The sequence below is a fragment of the Nicotiana tomentosiformis genome, chromosome 2 (genome assembly GCF_000390325.3).
Source record: "Nicotiana tomentosiformis chromosome 2, ASM39032v3, whole genome shotgun sequence".
NCBI lineage: Eukaryota > Viridiplantae > Streptophyta > Magnoliopsida > Solanales > Solanaceae > Nicotiana > Nicotiana tomentosiformis.
The window spans coordinates 147,352,309-147,380,091 of NC_090813.1; the positions used below are offsets into that span (position 1 = coordinate 147,352,309).

Here is a 27,783-nt window from a genome sequence, read left to right on the forward strand (position 1 = left end):
TCTCTGTTGCTATTTATTGATTCATCATATCATCATTTTTGGGATGATTTTCATGACATTGTGAGCTCGAGAGACTGAAGAGATTGATGACTGAGTGAGGCCGAGGGCCTGATAGTGAGGATATTTATGGGATCGGGCTGTGTGCCACAAAATGTTTTATTGATTTATGCCATGATTGGCTTGTTATAGCGCTGGGCTGAAGGAGCCCCTCCGGAGTCTGTACACACCCCCAGTGAGCGCAGGTACCTACTGAGTGCGAGTGCCGAGGGATTGGGAGGATTGAGTGAATGTGAGGACTGAGTGACTGGGAAGACTGAGTGAAATGATACTCTGAGAGTATGCATATGGTTTTATCACTGAGTTGCATCGTATTGACATGCACACTTGACATACATGCATAGAGATGCATTTTTCCTCATGTTGTATGATATTGCGTCATTCATGACTTCTCCTACATATTGACATGTAGGCATAGAGATGTATTTTCTTCATGTTATTTAAAAATAAAACAATTACTTGTTGAAAGTTTTGGGAAAAATCATAATTTTCAAACTTACTCATGAATTAGTGATTTTGGTAAAGGATTTGGGTTTTCACTAATATATTTGAAAAACAGGACTACACTTCTGCACCTGAACATTTTATCTCTGATCTACTTCCTTTATTACATCTATTATGTTGTTATGAACTATTGTTGGCCATTGGTGTTGGACCCTGGCCTTTGTTCCAGCCCGTCACTACTTTCAACCTAAGGTTAGGTATGTTACTTATTAGTACATGGGGTAAGTTGTACTCATACTACACTTCTGCACTTTGCGTGCAGATATTGGATACTGATGTTGCTGTGATCGACGGGAGTTGGATTTGAAGATGTACCTGTGTTCCGGTCGTAGCTTCCTCTTGTTCATTATAGCCTTAGACGTATAAAAATATGTTTATGTACATTTCGAACAGATGATGTATTTATTTCATACCATCTTTGTAAATTCTAATCTTAGAAGCTCATGATTTGTACTACCAGTCCTTGGAGAGTGTATTAGAGTCAGTTAAATATTAATTGAATTAGATAGTTGTTAATTGGCTTACCTAACAGGTTGGGTTAGGTGCCATCACGACTATGTAGATTTTGGGTCGTGACATAACCTATGGAACAACGAATTTACAGTAAGGAATCATACAGTTAAAGACTAAATACAAATCGAGGAAACAGATATTTCAACTAAGCATGTTGCACAAATTGCAAGTAAGAGTTAAGACATGTAGACATGTGATACTAGGCTAAACATGATAACTATATATGCTAAGGCAACTCAGTTAAGGAATTTAAAAGAAAACTACTCAGCTAGAACCTAAATTTCCACGTTTAGCCCATGTACGCACTCGTCACCTCGCGTACACGACACTCATAGATCATAAATTGTTACAATAGTAGCAAAACCTAAGGGGATTCTCCCCCCTTCCCCACAAGGTTAGACAAGTCACTTACCTCAAATCTCGCTCAAACAATCGATAAATATGCCTTTCCCTCGATTTTCCGACTCCGAACGGCCCAAATATAGCCAAAAGCAATTACATACCGTGAATATAACTACAAGAAACTAATTTAAATAATGAAACTACAACTTTAGCAAAGAATTGAAAGCTCGGTCCAAAAGGTTGACTCTAGCCCACGTCTCGGAATCAGGTAAAAGTCACAAAATACGAACACCCATTCGACCGCGAGTCCAACCATACCAATTTTACCAAAATCCGACATCAACTCAACCTTTAAATCCTCAAATCTTATTTTTCAAATCCCTAGGTTCAAATCCTTGAATTTCACCTCAAAGACACGTAATCTAATCGAAGTACTCAATGATAATTCAATATTATTGACTAACAATGATCACAAGTGACGTACCTCAAGTTTTTCCGTGAACTCTCTCTGACAAATCGCCTCAACTCGTGTTTGAAATGTCCAAGAATGAAAAAATCTCGGACCCCTCTGTTTTTGTACACTGCCCAGTGCTTTTGCACCTACGGCCAAGTTTCTCGCTTCTGCGGTCAACTCTTCCGCACTTGCAAAACTTTCGCTTTTGCGGACTCGCTTCTGTGAGACGAAGGCCGCTTCTGCGGAGCCCCCATGCCAGTCCCTTCCGCTTCTGCGCTGCCTCCTCCGCATCTGCGACCTCGCAGATGCGGAACTTCCCTCGCATCTGCGACCTCTGCCCACGCTGCTCCAGCCCGCTTCTGCGATCAATATGTCGCTTTTGCGGTCACGCATCTGCGACCATTCCCATCGCAGGTGCGATTGCACTATAACTAGAAATTTTCCAGAATTCCTCCAAGTCCAAATCGATTCCGGATTCAATCCGAATCACACCCGAGGCCTTCGGTACCCCGACCAAATATACCAACTAGTCTTAAAACACAACACGAACTTAGTCGAGCCTTCAAATCTCATCAAACAATGCTAAAACCACAAATCGCACCCCAATGTAAGCTTAATGAACTTTAGAACCTCAAACTTCTACATTCGACGCCGAAACCTATCAAATCAAACTCGATTGACCTCAAATTTTGTACATAAGTCATAATTGCCATTACAGACCTACTCCCACTTCCGAAATCGGAATTCAACCAAGATATCAAAAAGTCCACTCCCGATCAAACTTTTCCAAAATCATCTGATTTCCAATTTTTGCCAATTAACGCCGAAATGACCTACAGACCTCCAAATCAATACCTGGACATGCTCCTTACACCAAAATCATCATACGAACTTGTTGGAACCTTCAAATCCCGATTCCGAGATCATTTACTCAAAATTCAAACCTTAGTCAATTCTTCTAACTTAACGCTTTCGAAATTAAAATTTTCCATCTGAATCAACTCTGAGCTTCCCGAAATTCAATTCCGATCACACGTACAAGTCATAATACCTGAAGTGAAACTACTCAAGTCCTCAAACCACCGAATGACGCACTAGAGCTCAAAACGACTGGTCGGATCGTTACAATAAATGAGTGAGAAAGAGAAAAAAATGGCAGGCAAGAGTTAATACCACTAATGATTCTACAGACATAAAGATCTAAAAGTAAAATGTCATATCAATCTTTACTCTTTGAAAATAAAATTTATGGTGGATAAAATTATAATTAAGATTAAATATTCAAAACAAGAGAAGAACTAATATTAAGATCTGAATCAACATAGAATAAATTATTTTTTACGTTAAAAGTAAATTGTAACAACCCGGAAAATTTTGAAGTACTTAAGCGCTATTAAGAAAGTTGATATGCGCTAATTATATTATTTTGTGTACAGACGAGGACTATTAATATGATAGATATTAATTAGATATGATAATAAGTGTACAAGGCATATTATAAGTAGTGTGGGGTCTAAGGAGAGCCCTAAGTCTAAGTCAAGTAGGAAATTGCATGATAGATTAAAAGTTCCAGATATGTACACACAAGACCAAACTTTGGACGAGCATATCTATAAATATATAAGGAGTTATGTTGATGTGTGACCTATCAAATGAAATCTCTTTGAGTCTAGTTTATAATGCTTCAAATCGTTCATCATTTGGACACTCCTACAAGAAGTTATGACCAAATTACCAAAGGCTGGAAGAATGTGATTCTGTAGTCAGATGTGCGACCGCAGAATCATTATGTGAACTGCAAAACTGATTCTGTGACCGCAAAATGGTCGCAGACCTGACCAGTGCAGCCTATTTTTGGGCATCAATTTTGCTTTCCATTGTGCGACCCGCATACCCATTGTGCGGTCCATTGTGCGACCGCATACCTGAGTTCGGAGGGTTAATTTTCCTATTTTTATAGCCTGACACCATTTTGATAAATAGGCTTTGGGGCTTATTTTGGGGCAAATATCTGATGATTTTACAGAGAAGTGAGATTGTTCTAGAGAGAGGAAGTAGATGAAGTATTTTATTCACCAAGATCTTGTTCAAGCCTTGAAATCCAACAAGGAAATCTCACAAAATCTTCACCCAAGAGGTAAGATTCAAACCTCTAGTCTTCAATTTCGAGTTTGGGGTAAAGGATGAGTGATTGGAAGTATGATTCTTGGGGTCTAAGAGTGTTATGCATATGTCTTTGTACCACTAAGGTTTGTGAGAAGATTGTTGAGCTCAAATAAGTAAGGATTGGGTTGTAGAGTGAAGGAAATCTTGTAGAAGAACCTTGTAACCAAATTTGCAAACCTAGTATTTGATAAAATACTCAAATAAGCTGAAGCCATGAATATCTTCCTAATTATGGTTCACTTTTGTTATGTTTCTAAATAGATTGAAGTTGCTAGGATTTCTGGAACCTCGTAGTAATGTAACGAAAACTCCAGAAAGATTGGAGCCTTCCAGAAGTCAATTCACAAGAGAAAGCTATTTTGGAATATCGACATAACTTCAAAAAGGTAAGTATCTTGCCTAACCTTGAGTGAGGGAATTACCCATTAGGCATTGAGTCTTATGTGAAAATTGTGTAATTGAAAATCATGTACGGGAGGTGACGAGTACGTACTTGGTTTATACCTGCAAATTATATCGGTTGAAATCCGTAGATGCCCTTATGTATTAAATTGGAAAATTATTGAAACTTAGTAAATCCTTGATTTGTCATGCTTCATTCCTTATTTGTCGAGTTTGTATTTTATATGAAAATTTGGTGTGATTGCCACTTCGATTTTTATGTGAATTCCATGTGTTTATTGATTTGATATTTCTTATAAATAATCACATTATAGATTTTTCATCTGCAAATAATTAATTAAATATGTTTAAATTAAGGCATTTATATATTTATCTAAAATTTTGGATTAAAGAAGGTGTTGTCCTATGCTGAGTTATTTTCCCATCGTTGTTGTTATTTTTGAGATTTTATATATATTGTGTTGAGCCATGGACTATCTGTTGTGAAATTAATTGTCTTTGTTGTACCTTTGGAAAGATTGTGGCCTACGGGCAATTTGTAAATATGAGTTGATGATGTTGTGCTATTGTGATAATATTCGGTGTGAACTGTTGTGTGATTTGGGTTACTGTTATGCGGGCTTAAGGGTGGCATTCCATTATTGACATTATGCGGGCTTAAGGGTGGCATTTTACTGTTGTTATATATGTTGGGATATTGTCTGGATGGAGCGATAAGGGTGGCTATATGAGCGATAAGTGTAGCTATTGATATTGTCAGGGCGGAGGGATAAGGGAGGCTATTATAGGAGTGATAAGGGTGGCTATTATCAGGGATGATATGTGATGATGTGGGATTATTATGTTGGTAAAATTTATGTAATGATGTGGGGTTATTGCATTGGTAATTTTCATGTGATATTGTGATTTTTCTTGTGTTTATTTTTATATCTTGTGCAACTTGTCTTGTTATTTTGGTAAACTTGATAATAGTATGATCTATGTTGAAATTGTGAGCCTGTGGCTATTGCCGGGCGGATTATGTTATTGGCAGGTGAACTGTCCGTACAGATGTGAAATGAAATATGGGCACGAGGTGCCAGGAAAATATAATGATTATGTTATTGGCACGTGAACATTCCGTGCATATGTAATATGAAATGAGATCACGAGGTGCCGGGGAAAATATGATAATTTTTATTATTGGCACGTGAGTTGTTCGTGCGATTTTGATAGAAATATGGGCACAAGGTGCCGTGGAAATATGAAAGTGGGCTGAGATCCATGTTACGAAAATATGAAAGTGGGCTGAGACCCGTGTTTTATGATTATGAAATGAGGTGTCACAGAGTGACTTTTATTTGAAAGAAGTATATTCGAAATATATTTATTTGAAAGAAGTATATTCGAAAGATATTTATGTGAAAGAAATATATTCGGGAGGTATTTATTCGAAAGAATTATCTGTGAAAGATTTATATTTGAAGGACTTGTTTAATTGGTTGTACTTGTGTTCCTTATTCGTTTGAGTAATAATTATGGTGTTCTTGTTTCCTTGTTGTTTATATCACTGGTTGATTTTTGTTGCTATCACTGCTAGTTGTTTTTCAGTACTATTGTATACTGCTATATGGCACAGGTTATTTGACTAGTGAGTGTCTTGACTGTACCTCGTCACTACTTCACCGAGGTTAGTCTTGATACTTACTGGGTACCGACTGTGATGTACTCATACTAAACTTTTGCACATTTTTGTGCAAAGCCAGGTATTAGAGATATCAGACTCGGGAAGAGTTAGTGTGTTGATCGCAAGGATTCAAGGTAGAGCTGCTTGGTCGTTGCAGTCCCTTTGAGTCTTTCTATTTTATTGTACTGTCAACTCTTATTCGAACAGTATTGCATATTTGATCCTTGAGATCATTACATATATTCAGTTAGAGTTCGTGACTCAGTATTACCAGTCTTGGGTGGTTGTTATAATTATTTCCGTTATGGGTTTCGCTTATCTATTTTTAAAAAAAGGCTTGAAATGAAATTAAAATTGGCTTACCTACTCTTAGAGACTAAGTACCATCACGACGCCTGAGGTGGGATTTTGGATCGTGACAAGTTGGTATCAGAGCTCTAGGTTCATATGTTCTACGAGTCACGAACGAGTCTAGTAGAGTCTTGCGGATTGGTACGGAGACGTCTGTACTTATCTTCGAGAGGTTACAGAACTGCTAGGAAATTTCCACTTCTTTTATTCCGGTCATACGAAATTTGTTGAATTTGAGGCTTTGTATATTTATTCTATCACAGATGGTGAGGACACATGCCACCGGATCAGCTGAGCAGACACCCGCGCATACTGCTAGGGCCGCAAGAGGCCGGGACCGAGGTAGAGGCCGAGGAAGGGCACGTGCCGCGACTAGAACACCTGTCAGAGCAGCAGTTGAGGAGCCGCCAGTAGCTCCAGTTGGGGGATAGGTACCAGAAGCACCTGTTGTTACCCCCGAACTTCAGGAGACTTTAGCACAGTTCTTGAATATGTTTGGCACATTAACTCAGGCGAGATTGATCTCTGTTGCACCAAATATTGCACAGATTGGGGGAGTAACTAAGACTTCTACCGCCCATGCTCCAAAATAGCAGGTTCACATTTGTGAGGATTCGGTTATAGTACCGGTACATCATGTTATTCCGGTTCAACCTGAGGTCAGGACAGAGGCATCAGAAGACGAACAAAAGAGACTTGAGAGATCTAAGAGGTATAGTCTACCTACCTTCTGTGGCACAGCTACTGAGGATGCCCAGGGATTTCTAGAAAAATGTCACCGTATTCTCCGCACCATGGGTATTTTGGAGGTGAGCGGAGTTGCCTTCACTACATTTTAGTTGTCAGGAGCAGCGTATCCATGGTGGTAAGCTTATGAAGAGGGCAGACCGGCCGATGCAACACCACCAACTTGGGCTCAATTTTCGGAGATGTTTTTGAATGAGTTTGTTCCCCAGACTCTACGAGATGCATGGCGCACAGAGTTTGAACGGTTGCGTCAGGGCACCATGGCAGTGTCAGAATATGCTATCATGTTTAGTGAGTTATCCCGACATGCACCTATCTTAGTTCCTACAGTCAGAGAGCGAGTTTGCAGATTCATTGAAGGGATCGATTATGATTTTAAAATAAACATGGCTCGAGAATTGCAAATGGACATTTCATTTCAGCAAGTAGTAGAGATTGCCAGGATGTTAGAACGTGTTCGAAGTGAGGAAAATGAGTCTAAAGAGACCAAAACGCCTCGAAGCTCTGAAGGGTTCAGTGGATTTTACTCTTCAGCTATGACCCATTATGGCGGAGGCTCGAGCAGTTGGCCAGCTCAGCCCGCACATCATATTACTTGGGGTGCTCCAGTAAGTTCTTATAGTACACCACCGGCACGAGGTTCTTATAGTGGTTATTCCAGTTATCCGGCACAGACTCAGTACGGGCAGCCGCGACCTCAGAGGGGTTGTTATGAGTGTGGTGATACTAGGCACATCATGAGAGATTGTCGCAGACTTGGGAGAGATGGATTTCATCAGACCACTCAGGCTACATGCGTTATTTCAGTTAATACTCCACGTGCACAACCAATTAGGGGTAGAGGACAGGCGGGTAGGGGTGCCCTAGAGGGGGAGGCCCAGCCCGTTGATATATTTACTATGGTGTGGCTGAGGCCACCACACCAGATGATGTCATTACAGGTACGATCCCGATTTCTTATAAAGGGATATTTCCCTTAATTTGATTCGGTTTTGAATATTGAGGCGAGTCCTCCTATTATGCTCCGCTTATGGGTGAGTTTCGTAATTTTGTGACACACTTATATGTTTATCCCTGTTGGGAGATTTGATGATGTTAGCCTGTTTCTATCATTGTTATTTTTGTACACGATTGAGGGCTATAAGTCTAAAAGTGACTTTCTATTACTCACTACAGTGGGTTTTGATGTGATTTCAGAATAATTGATCTCAATTTTATGAATTATATGCCCTATTGGTATGAAGGTTCATTATGTGTTGTGAAAATTATTTGCAAAATTTATTAAAAAGAAGAAAGAAAGGGAATGGAAAATCTCAGTTGGCACAATGTGCAAAATACTTGTGATTCGGAGTTGAGGATGAGATCCTCACATTTTTATACGATGTGAAATATTTAAATTGGTCTACAGGCCGCAGTGAAAGTTATATAAGGACGAGGTCCTTGTGGTGAAAATAATTTATGAGTTTAAATTCTCCCTTTGTGAAATTAAATTTGTACTATAGTATTAATAGGGAGTCATGCCTGTTAGGCTTATTTGATAATTTTGTATGTATTTTCTGTGCATATTTAGCCATATTCGTGTTGTAAATATTGTGTTTTAGCCTATGAGATGAGTGCCCAGGTGGCGTTAAATGTGACTCGTTAATTCGGGTAAATAATTATGAGGTCTTCATGCCTCACGCGTTGCTGTCAGTGTTGTGAAAAATTTTAAACGAGATTTTGGTTAATATAAGATTAATTGAAGATTCTGGAATTAATTATGAACAATTATTATGATCAGAGATATGATTATCGGCATACGTATAATGTGTGAGTAGGCACAAAATAGCTACCGCGGTTGAGACTAACACAATGTGTTATTATGGGAAATCAAGCCTTATGAAATCTGAAGGATATGCGATGAGCATGATGTTTCCCCCATCACTGTCCTCCATGTACCCGGTGTTTCATGTGTCTATGTCTAAGAAGGTAGTTGGAAATCCTTTATCTATTGTTCCGGTGGAAGCTAGCGGAGGTGAAGTTAATGGATAGTTAGCTTATGAGAGGTACCTAATTGTCATCCTTGTTAGATAAGTCTGGAAGTTGGGATTGCCTACGTTAATGTGTTATGGCAAAGTTTGTAAGTCGAGAAGGTCACCATGAAGGCCGAAAGTATTGTAGAAAGAAAATATTTTTGCTTGATTGTATAGCAATTGGTTTTCATTTGAAAGGTACTTTCTAGGTGTTATGATTTAAAAAATAAAGTGCGGTTCATGTCTAGATATTACTCTTGATAATATAATGCCTGTAATGTTGAGATTTATGTTGTTGATATACCTTGTGATGCTTTGTCGAGTTGTGGATGTATTGATAGGGTGATTTTGGTGATTCTCTGGCAGGTGGATAGGCCTAGTTACAAGAGAAACTCTGTCAAAATTTTTAACAGAACGGCCCGCTCCCATAAGAGTAGAGAAGTTTACCTCGCTCGCGGAAGTACTTGCGACGCGAGAGGACATGGATTTCTCAGAGTTATTATGTATTCCTCATTTCTTCCAAAAAATAAGAAATCTAAATTGGAAATTTGCAACTTTAAAATCCCTAGTCTCAGCTCTATTTAACACAATTAATATGCATAACAAACATAACAGTACAATTAAAGTATGATGTGGATCTAAGACTACCCGGACATCTCATGGAATATAGCTACGAACAGACTCTCGTCACCTAGTACGTACGTATCTCCTCACACAAGTAATACACAACAAAATACGCCTAAGGGGATGAGTTCCCTTTTACAAGGTTAGGCAAGAGACTTACCTTGTTCTCAAGCTCACTTCTGATCCACAAATCCGCTCTAAATCCTCAACTTGGTGCCAGACAACCCGAAACTAGCCAAATATTATATAAATTAATCAATATATACTCACAAGTTCATAATTTAACTATTAGGGTAATTACTCAATCCAATTGGAAGATTCCTAAAATTTACTCCTGGGCCCACGTTCCCGATTTTCGAAAATTTTGAAAATAATTGTTACCCATAACCTCACGAACTCAAATATATAATTTTCACCCAATTCCATAATCATTTTCGTGGTTAAATCCCATTTTTATCAAAACCTAGATTTTTCAACTAAACCCACAATTTCTACACTTTATATGTTAAGAATCTACCAAAAATGCATATATTAAACTCATCTTATATAGAAATTACTTACCTCAAAGTGCTAGGTGAAAACCCCTCTTCAAATAGCTCTAAAATTATCCAAGAAGCGAAAGAAATGAACCAAAATAGCCTAAGTCCCGATATTAAAAGCCCTCAATGGGTCGCACCTGTGGAGCATCCATCGCAGGTGCGGTCCTAGCCCAGGCTGCCTCCCTTCGCTTTTGCGGGTCCGCTTATGCGAATCTTTCTCCCCTCCTGCGGGCACGCGCCTGAGGACCAAGACCGCTTCTGCGGCCCCAGGCCACCTTGGCCATTTCCGCATCGGCAACCCATGCTCTGCATCTGCGCCCTTGCAGGTGCGGAATATTGCTCGTACCTGCGCTCCCAACAATCGCACCTGTGGTCATTTCCTCCGTAGGTACAAAAACACCAGATTCAGCAGCAACAACACTCCCTAAATTTTAAAGATTCAATTTGTTTTCGATTTGAATTTCACCCGAGGCCCTCGGAACCCCGTTCGAACATACCAACAAGTTTGTAAACATAATACGGACCTGCTCGAACTCTCGAAATATGAAAAACAACATCAAAACTAAGAATCACACCCCAAAACCAAATCGAATCAACTTATGAATTTCAAGTTCTTCCAACTTACTTCGAACTCGCCGAATCATACTTAAACTACTCGGAATGACACCAAATTTTGCGTGCAAGTCACAAATCACTATACGAAACTATTCTGAGGCTCGAAATCCCAATCGGTCCTCGATAATACAAAATCCTATTTCAAACCAAATTTAAAAAATTTGAAAACTTTCAATGCACCAACTTCCAATATTAAGCGCCGAAATAATCCCGGGTCATCCAAAACCCGATCCGAATATACGCCCAAGTCCAAAATCATCATACGAACCTATTGGGACCGTCAAATCTCGATTCCGAGGTCGTTTACTCAAAACGTTGAATCAAGTCAAACTTAACCAATTTAAGCCAATATTGAGGAACGAAGAACCCGTTTGGACATAAGAATTTTTTTCCTTTTTTTCGAATTTTTTTATTTTTTTTCGAAATCAATGTTTGGCCATAAAATTTCCAATTTTCACTTGAAGATGAATTTTGAAATTTTTCGAAAATTTGAAAAACTCCAAAAAACTGTTCTTCAAAATTTTCACTCAGATAACTTACAAATTCAAAAAAAACCCAAAATTATATTCATGTCCAAACACAACTCTAATTTTCAAATACCATTTTTACTTGAAAAATAAATTCACTTTTTTTTGGAATTTTACAATTCTTATGTCCAAACGCCCACTAAGTGTTCTGATCCGAACCCTTCCAAACCCGAACTAATCATCCCCGCAAGTCATAAAACAGTAAAAGTACATACGGGGAGTCTTATTTAGAAGAATGGGGATCTAGAAAGCAAAACGACCGGTCTAATCGTTACACCAAGAAATCAATTTTCATCTCTTAAAATGAAGTATTCTTTTAAATTTGTTAGAAAATACAACTTTTATCACGTTTGTATTTTACAATGACAATAAATAAAGCACGTGAACAAATGTTAGAGTTTATTTGTCACAACATATTTTTCTCACACATGCAATTAGATGTGGCACTTACAAAAAGGGATATCAACGCCGATAACATGCAAGAGTTTTGATATGATGGAGCAGTTAAAGCATCAAAGAGAACATACACCATAACATTGATTATAAAGAAGTCTTAGATCGGATACGATTACATTGCATATTTCTATACTATATCTAACTAACTAAAGTAAATTGATCATTTTGCATATTAGATGATGTCTAATCATTTTGAATTCTAGTTGGTAATGTGATAATACTGACTTTGAGCATTGAAATGATTATTGCATTTTTTCATGTCAATTTTCTAATTAAATCAATTTGTTGTTACTAAATATAAATAATTGACTGAACTCATATATAAGATATTATTATTATTTTTATTACTATTATTTTTGTTATTATAAAAGTACACATGTTCAACGCGAAATGTCGATGGGCTGAATATTTACATGCAATTATTAACTTTGCAAGGCACCTGTTTACAGTAACTATTTAATTAAAACTTGCATATTCGGACAAACTACAAACTTGACTCATAGTAAGAATTACTAAAACATGCAAAACAATACGAATATATATTTGAAAGAAGAGTAATTCTCCTACTTGGTAATTAGTGCAACACGAAGTTACTATTATTTGTGGAATCTAGTAATTAATACTAGCTAGTAACATATCATGTGAAGAATTCAAGGATTTTGATTCCCAATTGCTGCATCATCTCCTTCACCTTGGCCACCAGCAAATACACCATTACCATTAGAACTACTACCTCCATCGTCACCAAAACCAAAACCTCCGCCATTGCCAAAGCCTACACTAGATCCGAAACCTCCGGCACCACCAATGATGGACCCGAAACCCGTTCCAGCTCCAAAACCTAATCCACCACCGCCTAGGCCACTTCCACTAGATATTCCCCCAAAAGGATTATTACCAAAACCGCCTCCAAAACCCGGCCCTACACCAAAAGCGGGCCTACCAATCCCGTGACCGCCTATGCGACCAAGGTATGGCGGTAAAGGGCGGCGAAAAAGCGTCTTCTGTTCATCTTCGGCTTTTGTAGCTTTCATGGAAAGGCTCCTTGCATTGGTTGGTAAAACAAGTGCACTAGCAACAAGGACCACAATAATTAGGAGAATATTGGTAACTGCCATTTTCAGAGTTAATTAGTAGTACTAGAGATGTAAAAGATGTACTTTTGAGTGTGACAAGTTTGAGATTGGGAGCTGAAGTTATATAGTAGCCGAGAAATTGAAGTAATAAGGAAGAATGTGAGAGTTAGGATGACATATACTCATCATGCATTGCGCGTTAATTGTCTATATTTTGTTTACAAAAAGCCAACTACGTCTTTTCAGAATTAAGAGACCAAACCCTCTCAACTTCATGATCAACCTAACTCTTCAATACAGCAAATTAAAGCAAATCAAGTTATTACTTCAAATTAAATGTACATCTTTATTCATTGTATTCTGGTTCTTCTTCCTTTTTTATGTTGGATATTAATTATATCACAGCATTCACTTTTTCCGTTGGATGCTTTATATAGTATAAGTACCTTAACAAAAACTTAACAAGATATATGGTGTGTTGAATTGGGTGATCTCCCCTAAGATCTCCTAGACTACACATAATTTAGATTAAGACCTGCAAATGCCAGGGACCATGGGCAGCATTCATGATTTAATTTTTTGTCGGCTCAATTTGGTACTTAACGAAAAACTTTACAAGATAGTATGGTGACTTATATTCATGAGTCACCATCCCAATATTTCCAGACTACCATAATGTAGCATAGTAGTATATCTAGAATGCTACGGACCGTGGCAGTAATATTACTCCATTTTTTTGTCGGTTTTTTTCTTTTCTTATACTACTCGGCAAAAAAATCTAATAAGATAGTGTATTGAATTGTATGACCGCTCATTATCTAGAATACATACTCCTATAATATAACATAGCATGTACTATCAAAGTGGTCATATATAGTTAATTAGCTTCAAGTTTCATTGTCATCCTTAATAAAAAACAACCAGCACATGCTTAAGTCCATAAAATTAACTCATGAGAGAAAGGGTAAGTTGAAGATATAATAAAATAAAATAAAATGTATTTTCTGTACAGGATCAATTTCACATACCACTGTACTTTACCCACTATATTAATAAAGTCATGAAACAAATTTTTTTTCTTATCAAAGTAATTAAACTGTACCCACCAAAATTTTATACAAAAACATTTATATTCTTTGTTAACTTTCATAAGATTTTAAATATACGAACTTCTTATTTGAAATCTTAATTTATCTTTTGGTTATTCTACTTTAATATACTAAGGGATATACATTTTGTTGTTCAAAACTAATTAGTACTTGTCACCCTTTTAAAATGAAAACATTATTTAAACTAATTTTATATAGGATTTTCATTGTACAATGAGGTTAAGTGTATGATTTTGTCATTTTGAAATACAAAAAGTGTATCTACGACTTAATTAATCATATTATGCAGGTGGGTGAGTGTAGTTTACCGTTTCATAAACTATTGTGTGATAAACTCTGTAGAAGTTGTGACCTCCCATTTCCTTTTCTTGAAAGTTTGGCAGTTTATAATTTATACATGGGACTTTGATTAGCTGCGTTTTCTAATATATGACTAGTGGTGTTGTGAATCTGGTACCGTTGGCGCTCCACCGGTTTTGGGTGCATTTTTGGCCAATAATGTCAGGGCAAACATAGGACCAGAGGTACTTGTTTTTCTTTATTTGTCTGTTGCTATGTTTTGAAGTGACATGACTTCTCCAAATTTGCAATATTACTTGCTTTCGAGGAACTTAAGCCGATTACGAGCTTTATTTGGTTAATTATTTTTTTTCCTTGAGACAGATAACTCCAAATAAAATTACTCATTTGTGAATTCTTTGGCTGCTAATTAGGATGAGCAGATCCACAAAATACTTACGTTGAGGCTGTGCAATCCGAAGAACATTGGAATGAATAAGTTACTAACTGCCACTCTTTTTAAACCAAAACAACCTTATAATTAAGCGCTTCACTAGAAAACCTCAAGGATTTTCCACTCTCTTTTCTTCCCATGATTGAAACTTTTCTCGCTACTGATCTTGATGAAAAATCTAGGGCCACTCAGGGGGGGCGGTGCAATGGGATTGGTGGCCTGTATCCAAACCTGGAGGAAAAAGAATGTGCAATTCAAATTGTATTTCAATGACCCTTGTTTTTTGGCAAGAATAAGTAGACAAGCTTGAGGAAGTGGAAAAAAGTAGAGGGCATGATTTTATGAAGTACAAGTATTGAATAAATTGAAAGCTGCAAACCTTGCTTGTAGCTCACTTGTGTGCTCAACTACCTTCCAATTGTAACGTGAAAGTCTAGAAACATTGGTTAATTTATGGCATTTGCTTAGTTTTAACAGAGTAGTAGTGATGTTACTTTTCTTCTATCTAGACAGGGCAATTTTAATGAAGCAAAATAACAAATCCATGGAATATTTTGATCTATTTTTGAGAATGGTAAATAGATCCCAATTAAAATCTAGCACTAAGATGGTGCTAAACAAACTGTACGAGTTTAGCAAAAAGCAAAAGTTATATCCCTTTCTCTATTCCTGTGGGATTCCATGAGTTCTGCAATTGATTTTCAGCCTCATTTCCAATTTCTGGTCTACAACAAAAGTAAAACTAAAGAAAATATAGTTAACTTCATTTTCTTGAAAAAATTAGCTCTATTTTTAAAACATTTGTTGTTACTTTCTCTCCAAATAGTCCACGAAATGCGTGTTGGGACGGATTTCCACGAAGCTGTCTTTCTTTACTCAAACGTTTCTGATTGCAGCAACTTAGAAGGTCTACAGCAAATTCAGGCATTACCCATCAAAGACCTGAAATGTTCAAGAATAGCCGTCACAGTTGGGTTGTGACAGAACTACGTAGGAATAAGTGATTTGCACATTCTGGTTGCTCCCCACATAAGTAGCATTTGCAGCATAAGGTTATGCATCTTCTCTGAAGGTTGTTTTGTTTAAGGCAGACATCCTTAGCAACTATCCATGTAAAAACAATCACCTTATAAGGGGTTTGTTCTGTTGTTCTTTAATAGTTAAAGATATGCAACATGATTGCATGGTGAAAAAACCTTGTGTTTACCCTTAAAATGGATACCAATTAAATTTGTATACGATTTTAAGAATATGTGAATTGATTCAACACAAGTAATCAAGAATGTTAGATAAACGAATCAAAGATAAAATAAATAATCAAACCAGTTGTGGCATTAAGTCCGGGCTCGGATTTAAGCTTAACAATAGTTTTGCCCTCGATCGGACCCTCGATTCGGAGCCAAATGTTTATGAAGAACTATGATTAAAATAAGAAATTCTCAATAACTAGAAAGCAGAGAAACAAATTTATATTGCTTTGATATGCGTATTACAATGTGTATTGAATGAAAAAACTTCCTCTTTATATATAGTAAGGGAGTTTCATCCCTAATACAACTCTAAAAAGGGTAAAACAATCATTCTTTCTCGTCAATTACTGATATGCTACCGATGCCGGGCGAGATTCGCGCCGTGATATCCGGTCGGGTGCGGATATCACGGCTTTCTGACAGTCATGTGCAACCGTTCGTAGTGCTTTCTGAGGTTTAGGAGCTCGCTCTGGGTCCCGGTGGCGAGCACTCTGTTCGGCCCCTGGTACGAGAAGTCCCTGGCTTCGATTACGATCCCATGCAGTCATGTCTTCACTTCGTTTGACCCACCGGGAAATCGGGGTATATGTTACCCTCGGTTTTGCCCGTATACAGATAGTCCTCTCGTTTCCTAGAGAATAGGTTTGCCGAAACGATGGAAAACGATAGATGTTCCCTGGTTCCTTCCTTCGTACGTTACAACCGAGACGACGAAGGAGCCGAAATATCCCATCAGTCGCGTCATTCTGACTTTGGACACGTGTCAACCATCGGCTGGTCGCCTCCGAATGTGAAACGTCGCGTAATGATTACGTTTTCTCCTATAAAAGCTTCGACCTTTTGTACCTTTTCCACATTTCGAACTTAACTCTTATGTTCGAATTCCCTAGCAGCTTTCAACTCTTTTAAATCTTCATCTTTTTACCTCCAACCTTCAAATCTTCATAATTGTTCTTAAGTTTCTACCCAGATCTTCATCCTACCTTCAAACCTTCATACATTTTCTTGGATTTTCAACCCAAAACCTCATATCTTCACTCTCAAACTTCAAATCTTCATAAACGCTTTCCAAATCTTCACATATTTTCCAGATTTACGATGGCCAAGACTTCCAAATCAGTTCCTCAACAGGCTGCCTCTTCATCTTCTCACCCGACCACAGGTACCGAGGACGCCGTCCCCAAAGTAGTTGTTCTCGAGACGGCTGCTCCCGAAATGGCTGCCGCCGAAACGGCCCTAGAGACCCCATGAAAAGTTTTATTCCCGGGGGTTGTTCGATCTTAAACGACTTCAAAGTTAAGAAGGCCTCATCCAAACAAGACCGAGGTGAAGGGGCATTGAGATATATATGCTGTGTCACCGAAGATACCCTTCCCATTGTCCAAGAGGGCTCTAACTGGAGAGGTAAGAACGTGGTAGTCCCCGGGCCTGAGGACGATATCACCACTCATGAGTCGGGGTATTTAAGTATTTACACTTATGCCTTCACACTAAGTCCAGTAGACTCAATTGTTTTGGACTTCTGCAAGAGATACGAGGTGTGCCTTGGGCAAATCCACCCGTCTCTTTGGAGGATCGTGATCCTCCTTCGTTATTTTGTGAATAACATTGAGTCTCCTCGGTTCACCCTCGACAACCTACTCCATCTATAAAGTCCCCAAATTTTTCAGGGGGGACTAATCAATCTCACCCGCCGAGCCAGCAACGCCCCCTTTTCGAGTATTGACGAGGATCGAGACCGAGGCTGGTAGGGGCGCTTCATTTGGGTGAAGACTGAAGATTTGATCCCTCCCAAGTTTCTGCCATTCCCTGAGAAGTGGAATGCATCTCGTAAGTGTACTCCTTCCTTAAGTGTCGAGTTTTATTTGTTCCCTTTCTCACAGTCAATATTTGTGATCGTGCAGCTCGAGCTCGGGTTCCCAATGTGGTCCCCCAGCTCAAGGAATGGATCGAAGGCATCTGCAAGCAGATGTCGTATTTTGAGTGCTCTTGGCGCAAGCTTTCGAAGGGCTGATGGGAGGCCCGTTCACATGGTAAGTGTCTTTTTAGAACAGATATTATTACACCCCGAGCATATATAACGCTGACCCTTTCTCTTTCCTTCGCAGGTTTGCCTAAGACAACTAAACTTAGGCTGCTGAAAGGGGACGAGGATGTGTCCTTGTCTATTGATCCCTCCACTACAGGGCAGGCCCAGGCTGCTGCGGAGGATAATAAGAGAAAAAGGAAATCCTTGGGCTTAGAGGGGCCCGAGGTGAAGATAAAAAAGAGGTCAGCCACTTGGGCCCGTAAGCCCAAGAAGAATACCGGGTCCCGGACTACGATTTGCTTTACCGGCTCAGGGATGAGACTGAAGAAGATGATATCTTTATCTCCCACGGATCGACCCCTGCCAGGAAGCAGGTGGCAACCGAGGAAGCGAGCCATGAGGTCGATCTCCCTCTGACTCGAGAGGCCGAAATGGAGACCTGAAACCTCCCAATAAGCCGCCTCTGTTCCAAATGAAGCGACCAATTTGATAGACATCGTGGAGACGCCCTCCTACACTGAGTCCATGCTTGAAGAGGCCCAAGTAGGAAAGGAGAAGTCAAGTGAAGGAGTTCATGGTGCGGAAGACCTCTCCGTTCCTTTTTTGATGGTGTGGACATGTCCACTTTGGACGACTTTATCGGGCTGGGCGACCTGGAGATCCCGAAGAAGGACATTCCTTTAGAAACTGGCGGACCGAGTTCAAGCCCAAAACTGGTGAGGCAGTTTCCTGCTCTGAGTGTGGACCCCGGCCACAAGAGAATAGTCATTCTTACGGTCCTGGAGGATGCTTGGGTTTTATCTACTCCGGTGGGCATAGCTAGTTACCTCTGATGTCTGGTGACCGAAGAGGATCAGGCAAAGATGAATGAGGTGGGCGCGTCGAGTCTCTTCAACGAGGCTCATCGGGCGTTGAACCGGGTAAGCATCAATACTCCTTTGTGGATTCCATTTAGGCTTCAATATCTCTTATTGTTTTTGTTGCTTTGTAGGCCTTAGTGCTTCACCAGGAGAGCTTTCTCAGGTTTCACTCCGAGATCAATCAGCTCGAGTTTGAGTTCAAGGAGTATGTTTGAAAGAAGGATATGTACAAGCTCCCCTGTGATCAACAAGACGGGGCCATCAAGGACCTCCAGGCTGAGCTGAACCATACTTAGAAGGAAGCTTCGACCCTGAGGCTAGATCATGCCGACCTGGTCAAAAAGTTAAAAGTGTTTGAAGTTAAAATGAGGAGCTAGTCATGGTGGCTAACGACAAAACCTCGCAAGTCCAACAGAAGATCGACCAATTTCGAATAGAGATGAATGAGGTCCAAGCCATGGCCGATGGGTGGAAGAGTAAAATGGACCTGCTGGCATCGGTAGAGGTCCAACTATGGGTGGCGAAGGAGAAAGCTGACAAGTGGTCTTAGCTGAATGATGACCTCCGAGCACAGTTGAGCTCGGCTATCATGGAGAGAGACACCCTCGGTAGAGAATACGAGGTAGTGAAGTCTAGGTTGGATACAACCTCCGCCGACGCTGATGAAATGGTGGCCCAATACAAGGCCGATGTGGAGGCAGCCGAAGTTCATGTGAAGGCAAATATCAAATATATGAAGCGGCTATCCCAAAGAGAGACCCTCGAGGAGATCCACGCCCGAGGTTTTGACCTATCGTCTGAGATCTAAGAAGCTAAAAAATCCGAGGCCGAGGCAAAGAAGCTTTATGAGTGCAAAGGTGCTGAAGGCTCCGAGGGATCCGGAGGTTCTGACGGCACCGGCGAAGAGTTGGGCCCTGGCAAAGATTAGGCGTAGATGCTTTAGTACTTTTTTAGTTTTTTGTCTTATGTACATTGTTTTGTTTATTTTGAGGCCGTTTTTATTGGGCCTTTGTAAGTATATTCCGGAATATATAAAACTTTTCCTTTTCTGGCAATTTCAAGTCTTTACTTTTTCAGCATCTCTTCATAATTTTTATTCTTGCAATGTTTCTAATGCCTTAGCATAGAATCAAATGTAGTTATAGGGCGTCCGATTTTTAGAGGTCTGAATGAAGCCTGACTTCGATACAACGAGGCTTTAAAAGCTCGGTGTGACCGAAAGTTTTTTCAAGATTCTTAAGTGAATTTAGATGATGCTTTTGCCGAGGGTAACCAGCAAGTTTCAATTTTTTATAAAGGCCTTAGTTTCTGATTACAAGCTTCGTGCGTCTCCGAGTCATTTTTAGGGCGGTCGTAGCCTTTTGCATTTTGTCACCGCCTAATAGGTTTGGTGCTTCCAGGATTTGATAGCCCAGTTTATCCGAATATTTTCCGGACGGTAGTCCCTGAGTAGGGGTAGCCCTTGGGCTCGATAGAAAAATGATAATTCCCGAGTAGGGTAGCTCGTGGGCTCTTATGATCTGGAATTTAAGAGGCAAGGAAATGTGTAACAGCAAGGGTTAACTTTCTTTCATTTCTGTGTGTAAAGTACATGACCGAAAGCGCGTAAAAGCTTGTGTTATGGCTAAAGTGGAGTATGTGGGCACGGTTCACACGACCGTTTGGCCCTTACAATGAATCCTAACCACCGATCCTTAGCTTCTAACATACAAGGTTTTCTTTTTTCAATTTCTAAAAACCACATTAACCCGAGGTGATGGCCCCTACTATTCGAGGTCAAGCTTGAGAGGGTTCGAATACTATTGATGCGAAATGAACGCCCATTGACTCCAGTTTGATACCGGCCTTCGAATCTAAGCTAGCACGTTTTACTGTTACCTAGTTAAAAACATTGTCGAAAAACCCATTTTGGGACAAAACCGGTTCAAGCTAAAAAGAGTGCAACACATGCTTTCAAACTTAATAGCCACATCCATTCTTGAGCGTTGCCTTCAAGTGTCAGTCCGATTGATAACATGATTAAAGAGTAGTTGAGATCATACCTTAGGAGTAGTACCATTTTAAGTGTGTCCCAATTGTTTTGTAGTTGCACACCATTTCCTGCTTCGTGTTTGTATGAGCCTTTGTCGGTAATTCCGATGACTCAATACGGTCCTTCCCAGTTTGACCCCAGCTTTCCCTCATTCGGGTTCCGGGTGTGTAATGTTACTTTCCTCAACACCAAGTCCCCGATCTTGAAGTATCGGAGGTTGGCTCTTTGGTTGTAGTGTCTTTCTATCCGCTATTTCTGGGTGGCCAACCGGACTAAAGGTGCCTCACGCCTTTCATCTAATAGTTCTAGGATCGTGACCATGGCCTTGCTATTTGACCCTTTGGTTGCATATTGGAATCTGAGGCTCGGCTCTCCCACCTCGACTGGTATCAAGGCTTCGGCCCCGTGGACCAACAACAACATAGTGGCCCTGGTACTAGACTTCGAGGTTGTACAATATGCCCATAGGACTCCGGGCAAGATTTCTTTCCATTTCCCTTTGGCATCGGTCAACCTCATTTTTAGGTTTTGAAGTATGGTCTTGTTTGTTGACTCCGCTTGTTCGTTCCCACTAGGGTGGTAAGGTGTTGATATTATCTTTTTAATCTTGTGGTCTTTGAAAATTTTGTTTACCTTGTTGCAGATGAATTTCTTCCCATTATCACACACAACTTCGGTCAGTATCCCAAATCGACATATTATGTGGTCCAAGACAAAGTCAATGACTTTCTTCTCCCAGACCTTTTCAAATGCTTGGGCCTCGACCTATTTGGAAAAATAGTCATCCATGAACAGTATGAATTGAGCTTTACCGGGGGCCCATGTCAAGGGACCGACGATTTCCATCCCCCATTTCATAAACGGCAATGGGGATAGGACCAAGTGTACTAGCTGCCCAGGTTGATGGATCATTGGTGCGTGTCTCCGGCCCTGATTAATTTTTGAACCAAAGACTTTGCCTCCGAATTGTTTCCTTAAGTGCCTTCGTGAACTTCCCTCAAGGATTACTCGGTATCTCCCGGCCCCAAGCATCTGGATAACGGGCCATCGAATGTTCTTCTGAATAATGCCCCTTCGACCAGGCTAAATTCAACAGCCTCGGTATGTAGGGCTCTCGATTCTTTGAGGTCCGAGGGCAATTTCCCAGTTTTTAAGTAGTCTATGTACTTGTTCCTATAATCCCAGGTTAAACTTGTTGAGTTTACTTCGGCATAGCCTTCTTCTATCACCGACTTCATGAGTTGTACGACTGTTCCCGAACTAAATTCATCATCATCAACCGATGATCCCAAGTTAACCAGAGCATCGGTCTCGCTATTTGGATCTCGGGGCACGTGCTGTAGGGTCTACTCCTTGAATTGATGCAGCATTACCTGTAACTTGTCTAAATACCTTCTCATTCATTCCTCTTTTACTTCGAACATCCTATTGACTTGATTTACCACATAGAGGGAATCGCACTTAGCTTCGACCAGCTCGGCCCCAAGGCTTTTAGCCAATTCGAGACCTGCAATCATCCTCATACTCTGCCTCATTATTAGTCAATTTCACAGTTCTAATAGACTGTCTAACTACATTCCCTATAGGGGGCTTCAGTATGATGCCGAGCCCAGACCATTTTGCGTTCGAGGTGCCATCCGTGAAAAGGGTCCAAACTCCAGAGGTAGTCCCTGAGGCTAACAATAATTCTCTTTCGACTTCGGGCACTAAGGCCGGCGTAAAGTCAGCCACGAAGTCGGCCAAGATTTGAGATTTTATGGCAGTTCGGGGTCGATACTCGATATCGTACCCGCTGATTTTGACAGCCCATTTGGACAATCGGTCCGAGAGGCCGGGCTTGTGCTTAATGTTCCTCAATGGGTAAAAGGTTACGACACATATGGGATGACATTCAAAGTACAGTTTTAGCTTCCTGGAGGCGCTTAACAAATCGAGCCCTAATTTTTCTAGGTGAGGATATCTTGTTTCGGCCTTGTCTAGAGTTCTATTGATATAGTAAATAAGAAATTGTGTACCTTCCTCTTCCCGGACTAAAACTCCACTTACTGCCACCTCAGACACCGCCAAGTAAATGTACAGTTGATCATCCACCTTCAGAGTGTGGAGCAGGGGCGGACTCAAAAGGTATCGTTTGAGTTTCTCCAAAGCTTGTTGGCATCCCGGGGTCGAGGAAAAATTAATCTTCTTTTTCAATAGTGAGACAAACTGATGGCTTTTGTCCGAGGACCTCGATATGAACAGGCCTAGGGAAGCCATACGTCCGGTCATCCTCTGAAGGCCTTGACGTTGTCCATCACGATGATGTTTTCTATGGCCTTTATCTTGTCAGGTTTAATCTCGATCCCCCGATTGGATACCATGAATCCTAGGAACTTTCCCGATCCGACCTCGAAAGCGCACTTCTCCGGGTTCAGCTTCATATTATTTTTTTTCAATATGTCGAAGGTTTCCTGCAAATGTTTCAAATGGTCCTCTGAATTGAATTTCCTATCTGTTCTTCGAACATCCGGTTTACTGGGTGTTGATAGGTGGCACCAGCATTCTTTAATCCGAATGGCATTACATTATAACAATAGGTGCCAGATTTAGTAATAAAGGAAGTCTTTTCTTGGTCGCTCTGGTCCATCCGAATTTGGTTGTACCCGAAATAGGTATTGAGAAAGTTGAGTATCTCGTGCCCGGCCGTCGCGTCAATCATTCGATCGATGTTAGGCAAAAGAATAGAATCCTTAGGGCATGCCTTGTTCAAGTCTTTGTAATCTACACACATTCTTAGCTTATTTCCTTTTTTAGGTACTACCAATACGTTAGCTAGCCAGTCCGGGTACTTAACTTACTGGATGGACCCTATTTTAAGGAATTTAGATACCTCGTCCTTGATGAATGCATGCTTGACCTTGGACTAAGGTATCCTCTTCTACTTAACCGGATGGAACTTTGGGTCCAAACTCAACTTATAAGTGGTTATCTCCGGCGGGATCCCTGTCATATCAAGATGGGACCAGGAGAAACAAGATATGTTAGTTTTAAGAAAATTAATGAGTTCTTTCCTGAGCTCGAAGGTTAGCCCCGTACCCAGATATACCTTTCGATCTGGTAGGTGTTCGGTCAATATGACTTGCTCTAGTTCTTCGACCATTGATTTGGTGGCGTCGGTATCATCAGGAGGTATGAAGGATCTCGGAATTTCGTAATCATCTTCCTCGTCAGCTCCTCAATCCTTCGGCCCGACCAGGACCGACATCAGTGGTTGCTATTTGACTTCGGCCTTTCTGATCGGCTCTGTGTGCCTTAATGTCAGGACGGCGGGCATCGGGAGCATTTCATCGACTGCGAACATTTCCTCTGCAGCCGGTTGTTCTCCATATACCGTCTTGCTTTCTTCTGGAGTAGGGAATTTTAATTCCTGGTATAAGGTCGAAGGTACTGCTTTCATGTCGTGAACACATGGTCTTCCGAATAGAGCGTTATATCTCATGTCCCCTTCGATCACATAGAACTTTGTTTCCTAGATGGTCCCGATGGTGTTCACAGGTAGGGTTATCTTCCCTTTAGTGGTTTCACATGCCATGCTAAACCCATTCAATACCCGGACTGTTGGCACTATTTGATCTTGTAACCCCAACTACTTTACGACTCTCGATCTGATGATGTTGGCCCAGCTACCTGGATCAATCAACACACGTTAACTCGAGATTTATTGATAAGTACGGAAATTACTAGTGTATCATTATGAGGTTGTGCGATGCCCTCTACATCCTCGTCACTGAACGAAATGGTTCCTTCAGAGATATAATCTCGGGTGCGTTTCTCCCTTGTGATCGATACTTTAGTGCGTTTTATCATCGGCCCTTGAGGTATATCGCCCCCTCTAATGATCATGTTGATGACGTGTTGGGCTTCCTCTTGTTCAGTTTGTTTGTTGGCGTCCCTGTTTCTGATTTGGTTTTTGACTCGATCACTCAGAAATTCTTGTAGGTGTTTGTTATTAAATAACCGGGCAACTTCTTCTCTCAATTGTCAGCAGTCCTCTGTCCTGTGGCCATGAGTGCCATGATACTTACACATCAGATTAGGGTCTCTCTAGGTAGGATTGAACTGCAATGGTCGAGGCCACTTGGTCTCCTTGATGCGCCCGATGGCTGATACGATGCTGGCTGCATCAACATTGAAGTTATACTCTAACAATATCAGAGCTTCCCTTCCCCCGCGCGGTCTATCGAAATAATTTTTGCTCATCAGGCCTCGGCTATTGGGCCCTCGATCGCTTCTCCCTTCGTTCCTTGTAGAGTTGCGCCCAGACCCATTTCCCTTTCGATCTGTACCGTATAGTTGGTAACGATCCCAGACCGGCCTTGATTCATGGTCGACGACTCTCTTAGACCTGTTGTTGGTTCTGATGGGATAAACGGATCCAGAAGTGGCTCCGAGTTGGTCATGCTCGACTTTGATTTTTGACTGATACTTGTTGTGGACGTCGGCCCAAGTTATTGTCGAGTACTCTACCAAGTTTTGTTTTAGCTGCTGTGAAGCCAAGGAGCTTCGGGGGTTAAGTCCCTGAGTGAATGCCTGAACGACCCAATCGCCCGCAACCGGAGATAAGTCTATTCGTTCCATTTGAAATCTTGACACGAACTCCCTAAACATCTCGTTGTCCTTTTTCTTAACCTTGAAAAGATCTGATTTTCTGGTCTCGGCCTTAATGGCCCCTGCATGAGCCTTTACAAAAGCATCTGCGAGCATAGCGAACGAATCAATGGAATTCAGGGGCAAGTTGTGGTATCATATCATTGTTCCTTTTAATAGAGGTTCCCCGAACTTCTTTAGTAACACATACTCAATTTTGTCATTTTCTAAGTCGTTACATTTGATGGCGCACGTATAGGAGGTCACGTGCTCATTTGGATCCGTGGTTCTATTATATTTTGGAATATCGGGCATATGAAGCCTCTTCGGGATTGGCTTCGGCGCCGTGCTCTGAGGAAAAGGCTTTTGGACAAATTTCTTGCAGTCTGGGCTTTTCAGCATTGGAGGCGCTCCTGGGATTTGATCGACCCTTGAATTATATGTCTCTACCTTCTTGTCGTTTGACTCTATTTTCTTTTCCCCTGATTTCACCCATTTCGTTAATGCTTCAAGCATCTTCATTACTTCGGGTCTGACACCGGTCTCAGTTCCAGCCGGCTTTTCGGTGATCTGCTCATTTCTCTAGGTGTTTTCCCAAGATAGTTCGGGCTCAACCCTGCTGGGGGCGCGACTTTGATTTTGCAGCTGCGCTATCGCCGCCTGTTGGGGCTGTAACATTTCGAAGATCACTCGTAGAATGACCCCGTCGCCTTTGCCTTCGAGCACGCCTTGAGTCGTTGGTCAGGCTCCTCCGCGGAAGCTGTTCTCAAGGTCGGTAGACAGGTTGGCGGCGATTGCCACATGCAAGTAAGCATCGACTGGTTCTACAACTGGGACTCCGTTGGGATCAGCAGGGGGTACCTCATTGCTAGGCACCATATAGTTGTTCTCGCCATGATGGCCATACTCAACATCAATTTTCAAGTGAGCAGATTGAGAGTTTTACATTTTTAAGGTGTCCTGAAATTGAAACCTTAAAGAACAAGCGTAAAATAAAGTGTATTATGGAAATTTGTATCAAACTACCACTATTACCCTTATACCCACGGTGGGCGCCAAACTGTTTGAACTTAAAATGGATAAAAATTAAATTTGTACGTGGTTTTAAGGATATGTGGATTGATTCAACACATGTAATTAAGAATGTTAGATAAACGAATCAAAGAAAAAATAAATAAGCAAACCAGTTGTGACGTTAAGTCCGAGCTCGGATTTAAGCTTAACAATAGTTCTGCCTTCGACCGGACCCTCGATTCGGAGCCAAATGTGTATGAAGAACTATGATTAAAATAAGAAATTCTCAATAACTAAAAAGCAGAGAAACAAGTTTATGTTGCTTTGATATGCGTGTTACAATGTGTATTGAATGAAAAATCTTTCCCTTTATATAGTAGGAGAGTTTCCTCCTTAGTACATGTTACAACCCATGTTTTCGTACGTACGAGTACGTCGTAAGTCAATTGATGTAAGCTCAGAAATGAAATCATATTTGAAAAGTTTACAAAGTAAGATAATCATGTTACCTCTGAGGTTACAAATATTTAAGATCATGAACAACAAGTACAAAGAGGGTTGGACGGTTCAGAAGCTAAAGCAAATGCAGAAAACAATGCTTCGTCGAAAGTCGACAAGTTGGGAATGTTATAACATGTACCTTTGGGGTGAGACTAGGGTGCTTAACATAATAAGGAGATTATGTTATGATTTATATTAGTCGTACGACATCCGTGTGTCATGTTTTGAAGTCAAGCGAGTTGAGGAACAAAAGTCGATGAAAGTCATCACAAGTTACATTCATACGTTTTACTGAAACTTTGGGTCCAATGTAACTGCAATATTCTCCTAATACTCTTAGAGTTATGGGGTGTTATACCCATCAAATTAAAGATCTATGAGTCTATTTTCCAACGCATTAAACCGTTTGTCAATACGACATCGGAGTAGAGAGATATGGTCATTGTTGCGATACTGCGCAAGCTGCTAGGTGACAAGTAGGTGTGTCACCTACTTGCTTAAATGAGAGCCCAAAAATGGGCCATTTCGGGTCATCCAAATAGGCCTTTTAAAGGCCTATTTTCTTCATATATTAGACT

The 27,783-nt window shown here is 40.6% G+C and overlaps 1 protein-coding gene across 1 annotated transcript; it reads right to left on the minus strand.

Moving 5' to 3' along the window:
• Positions 1-12,417: 12,417 nt before the first annotated feature.
• On the minus strand, positions 12,418-13,262 carry LOC104085295 (glycine-rich cell wall structural protein-like). Its single transcript, XM_009589294.4, has one exon. It carries the CDS (start codon positions 13,091-13,093, stop codon positions 12,626-12,628), a length of 468 nt encoding a protein of 155 aa, XP_009587589.1. The 5' UTR covers positions 13,094-13,262; the 3' UTR covers positions 12,418-12,625.
• Positions 13,263-27,783: the final 14,521 nt, after the last annotated feature.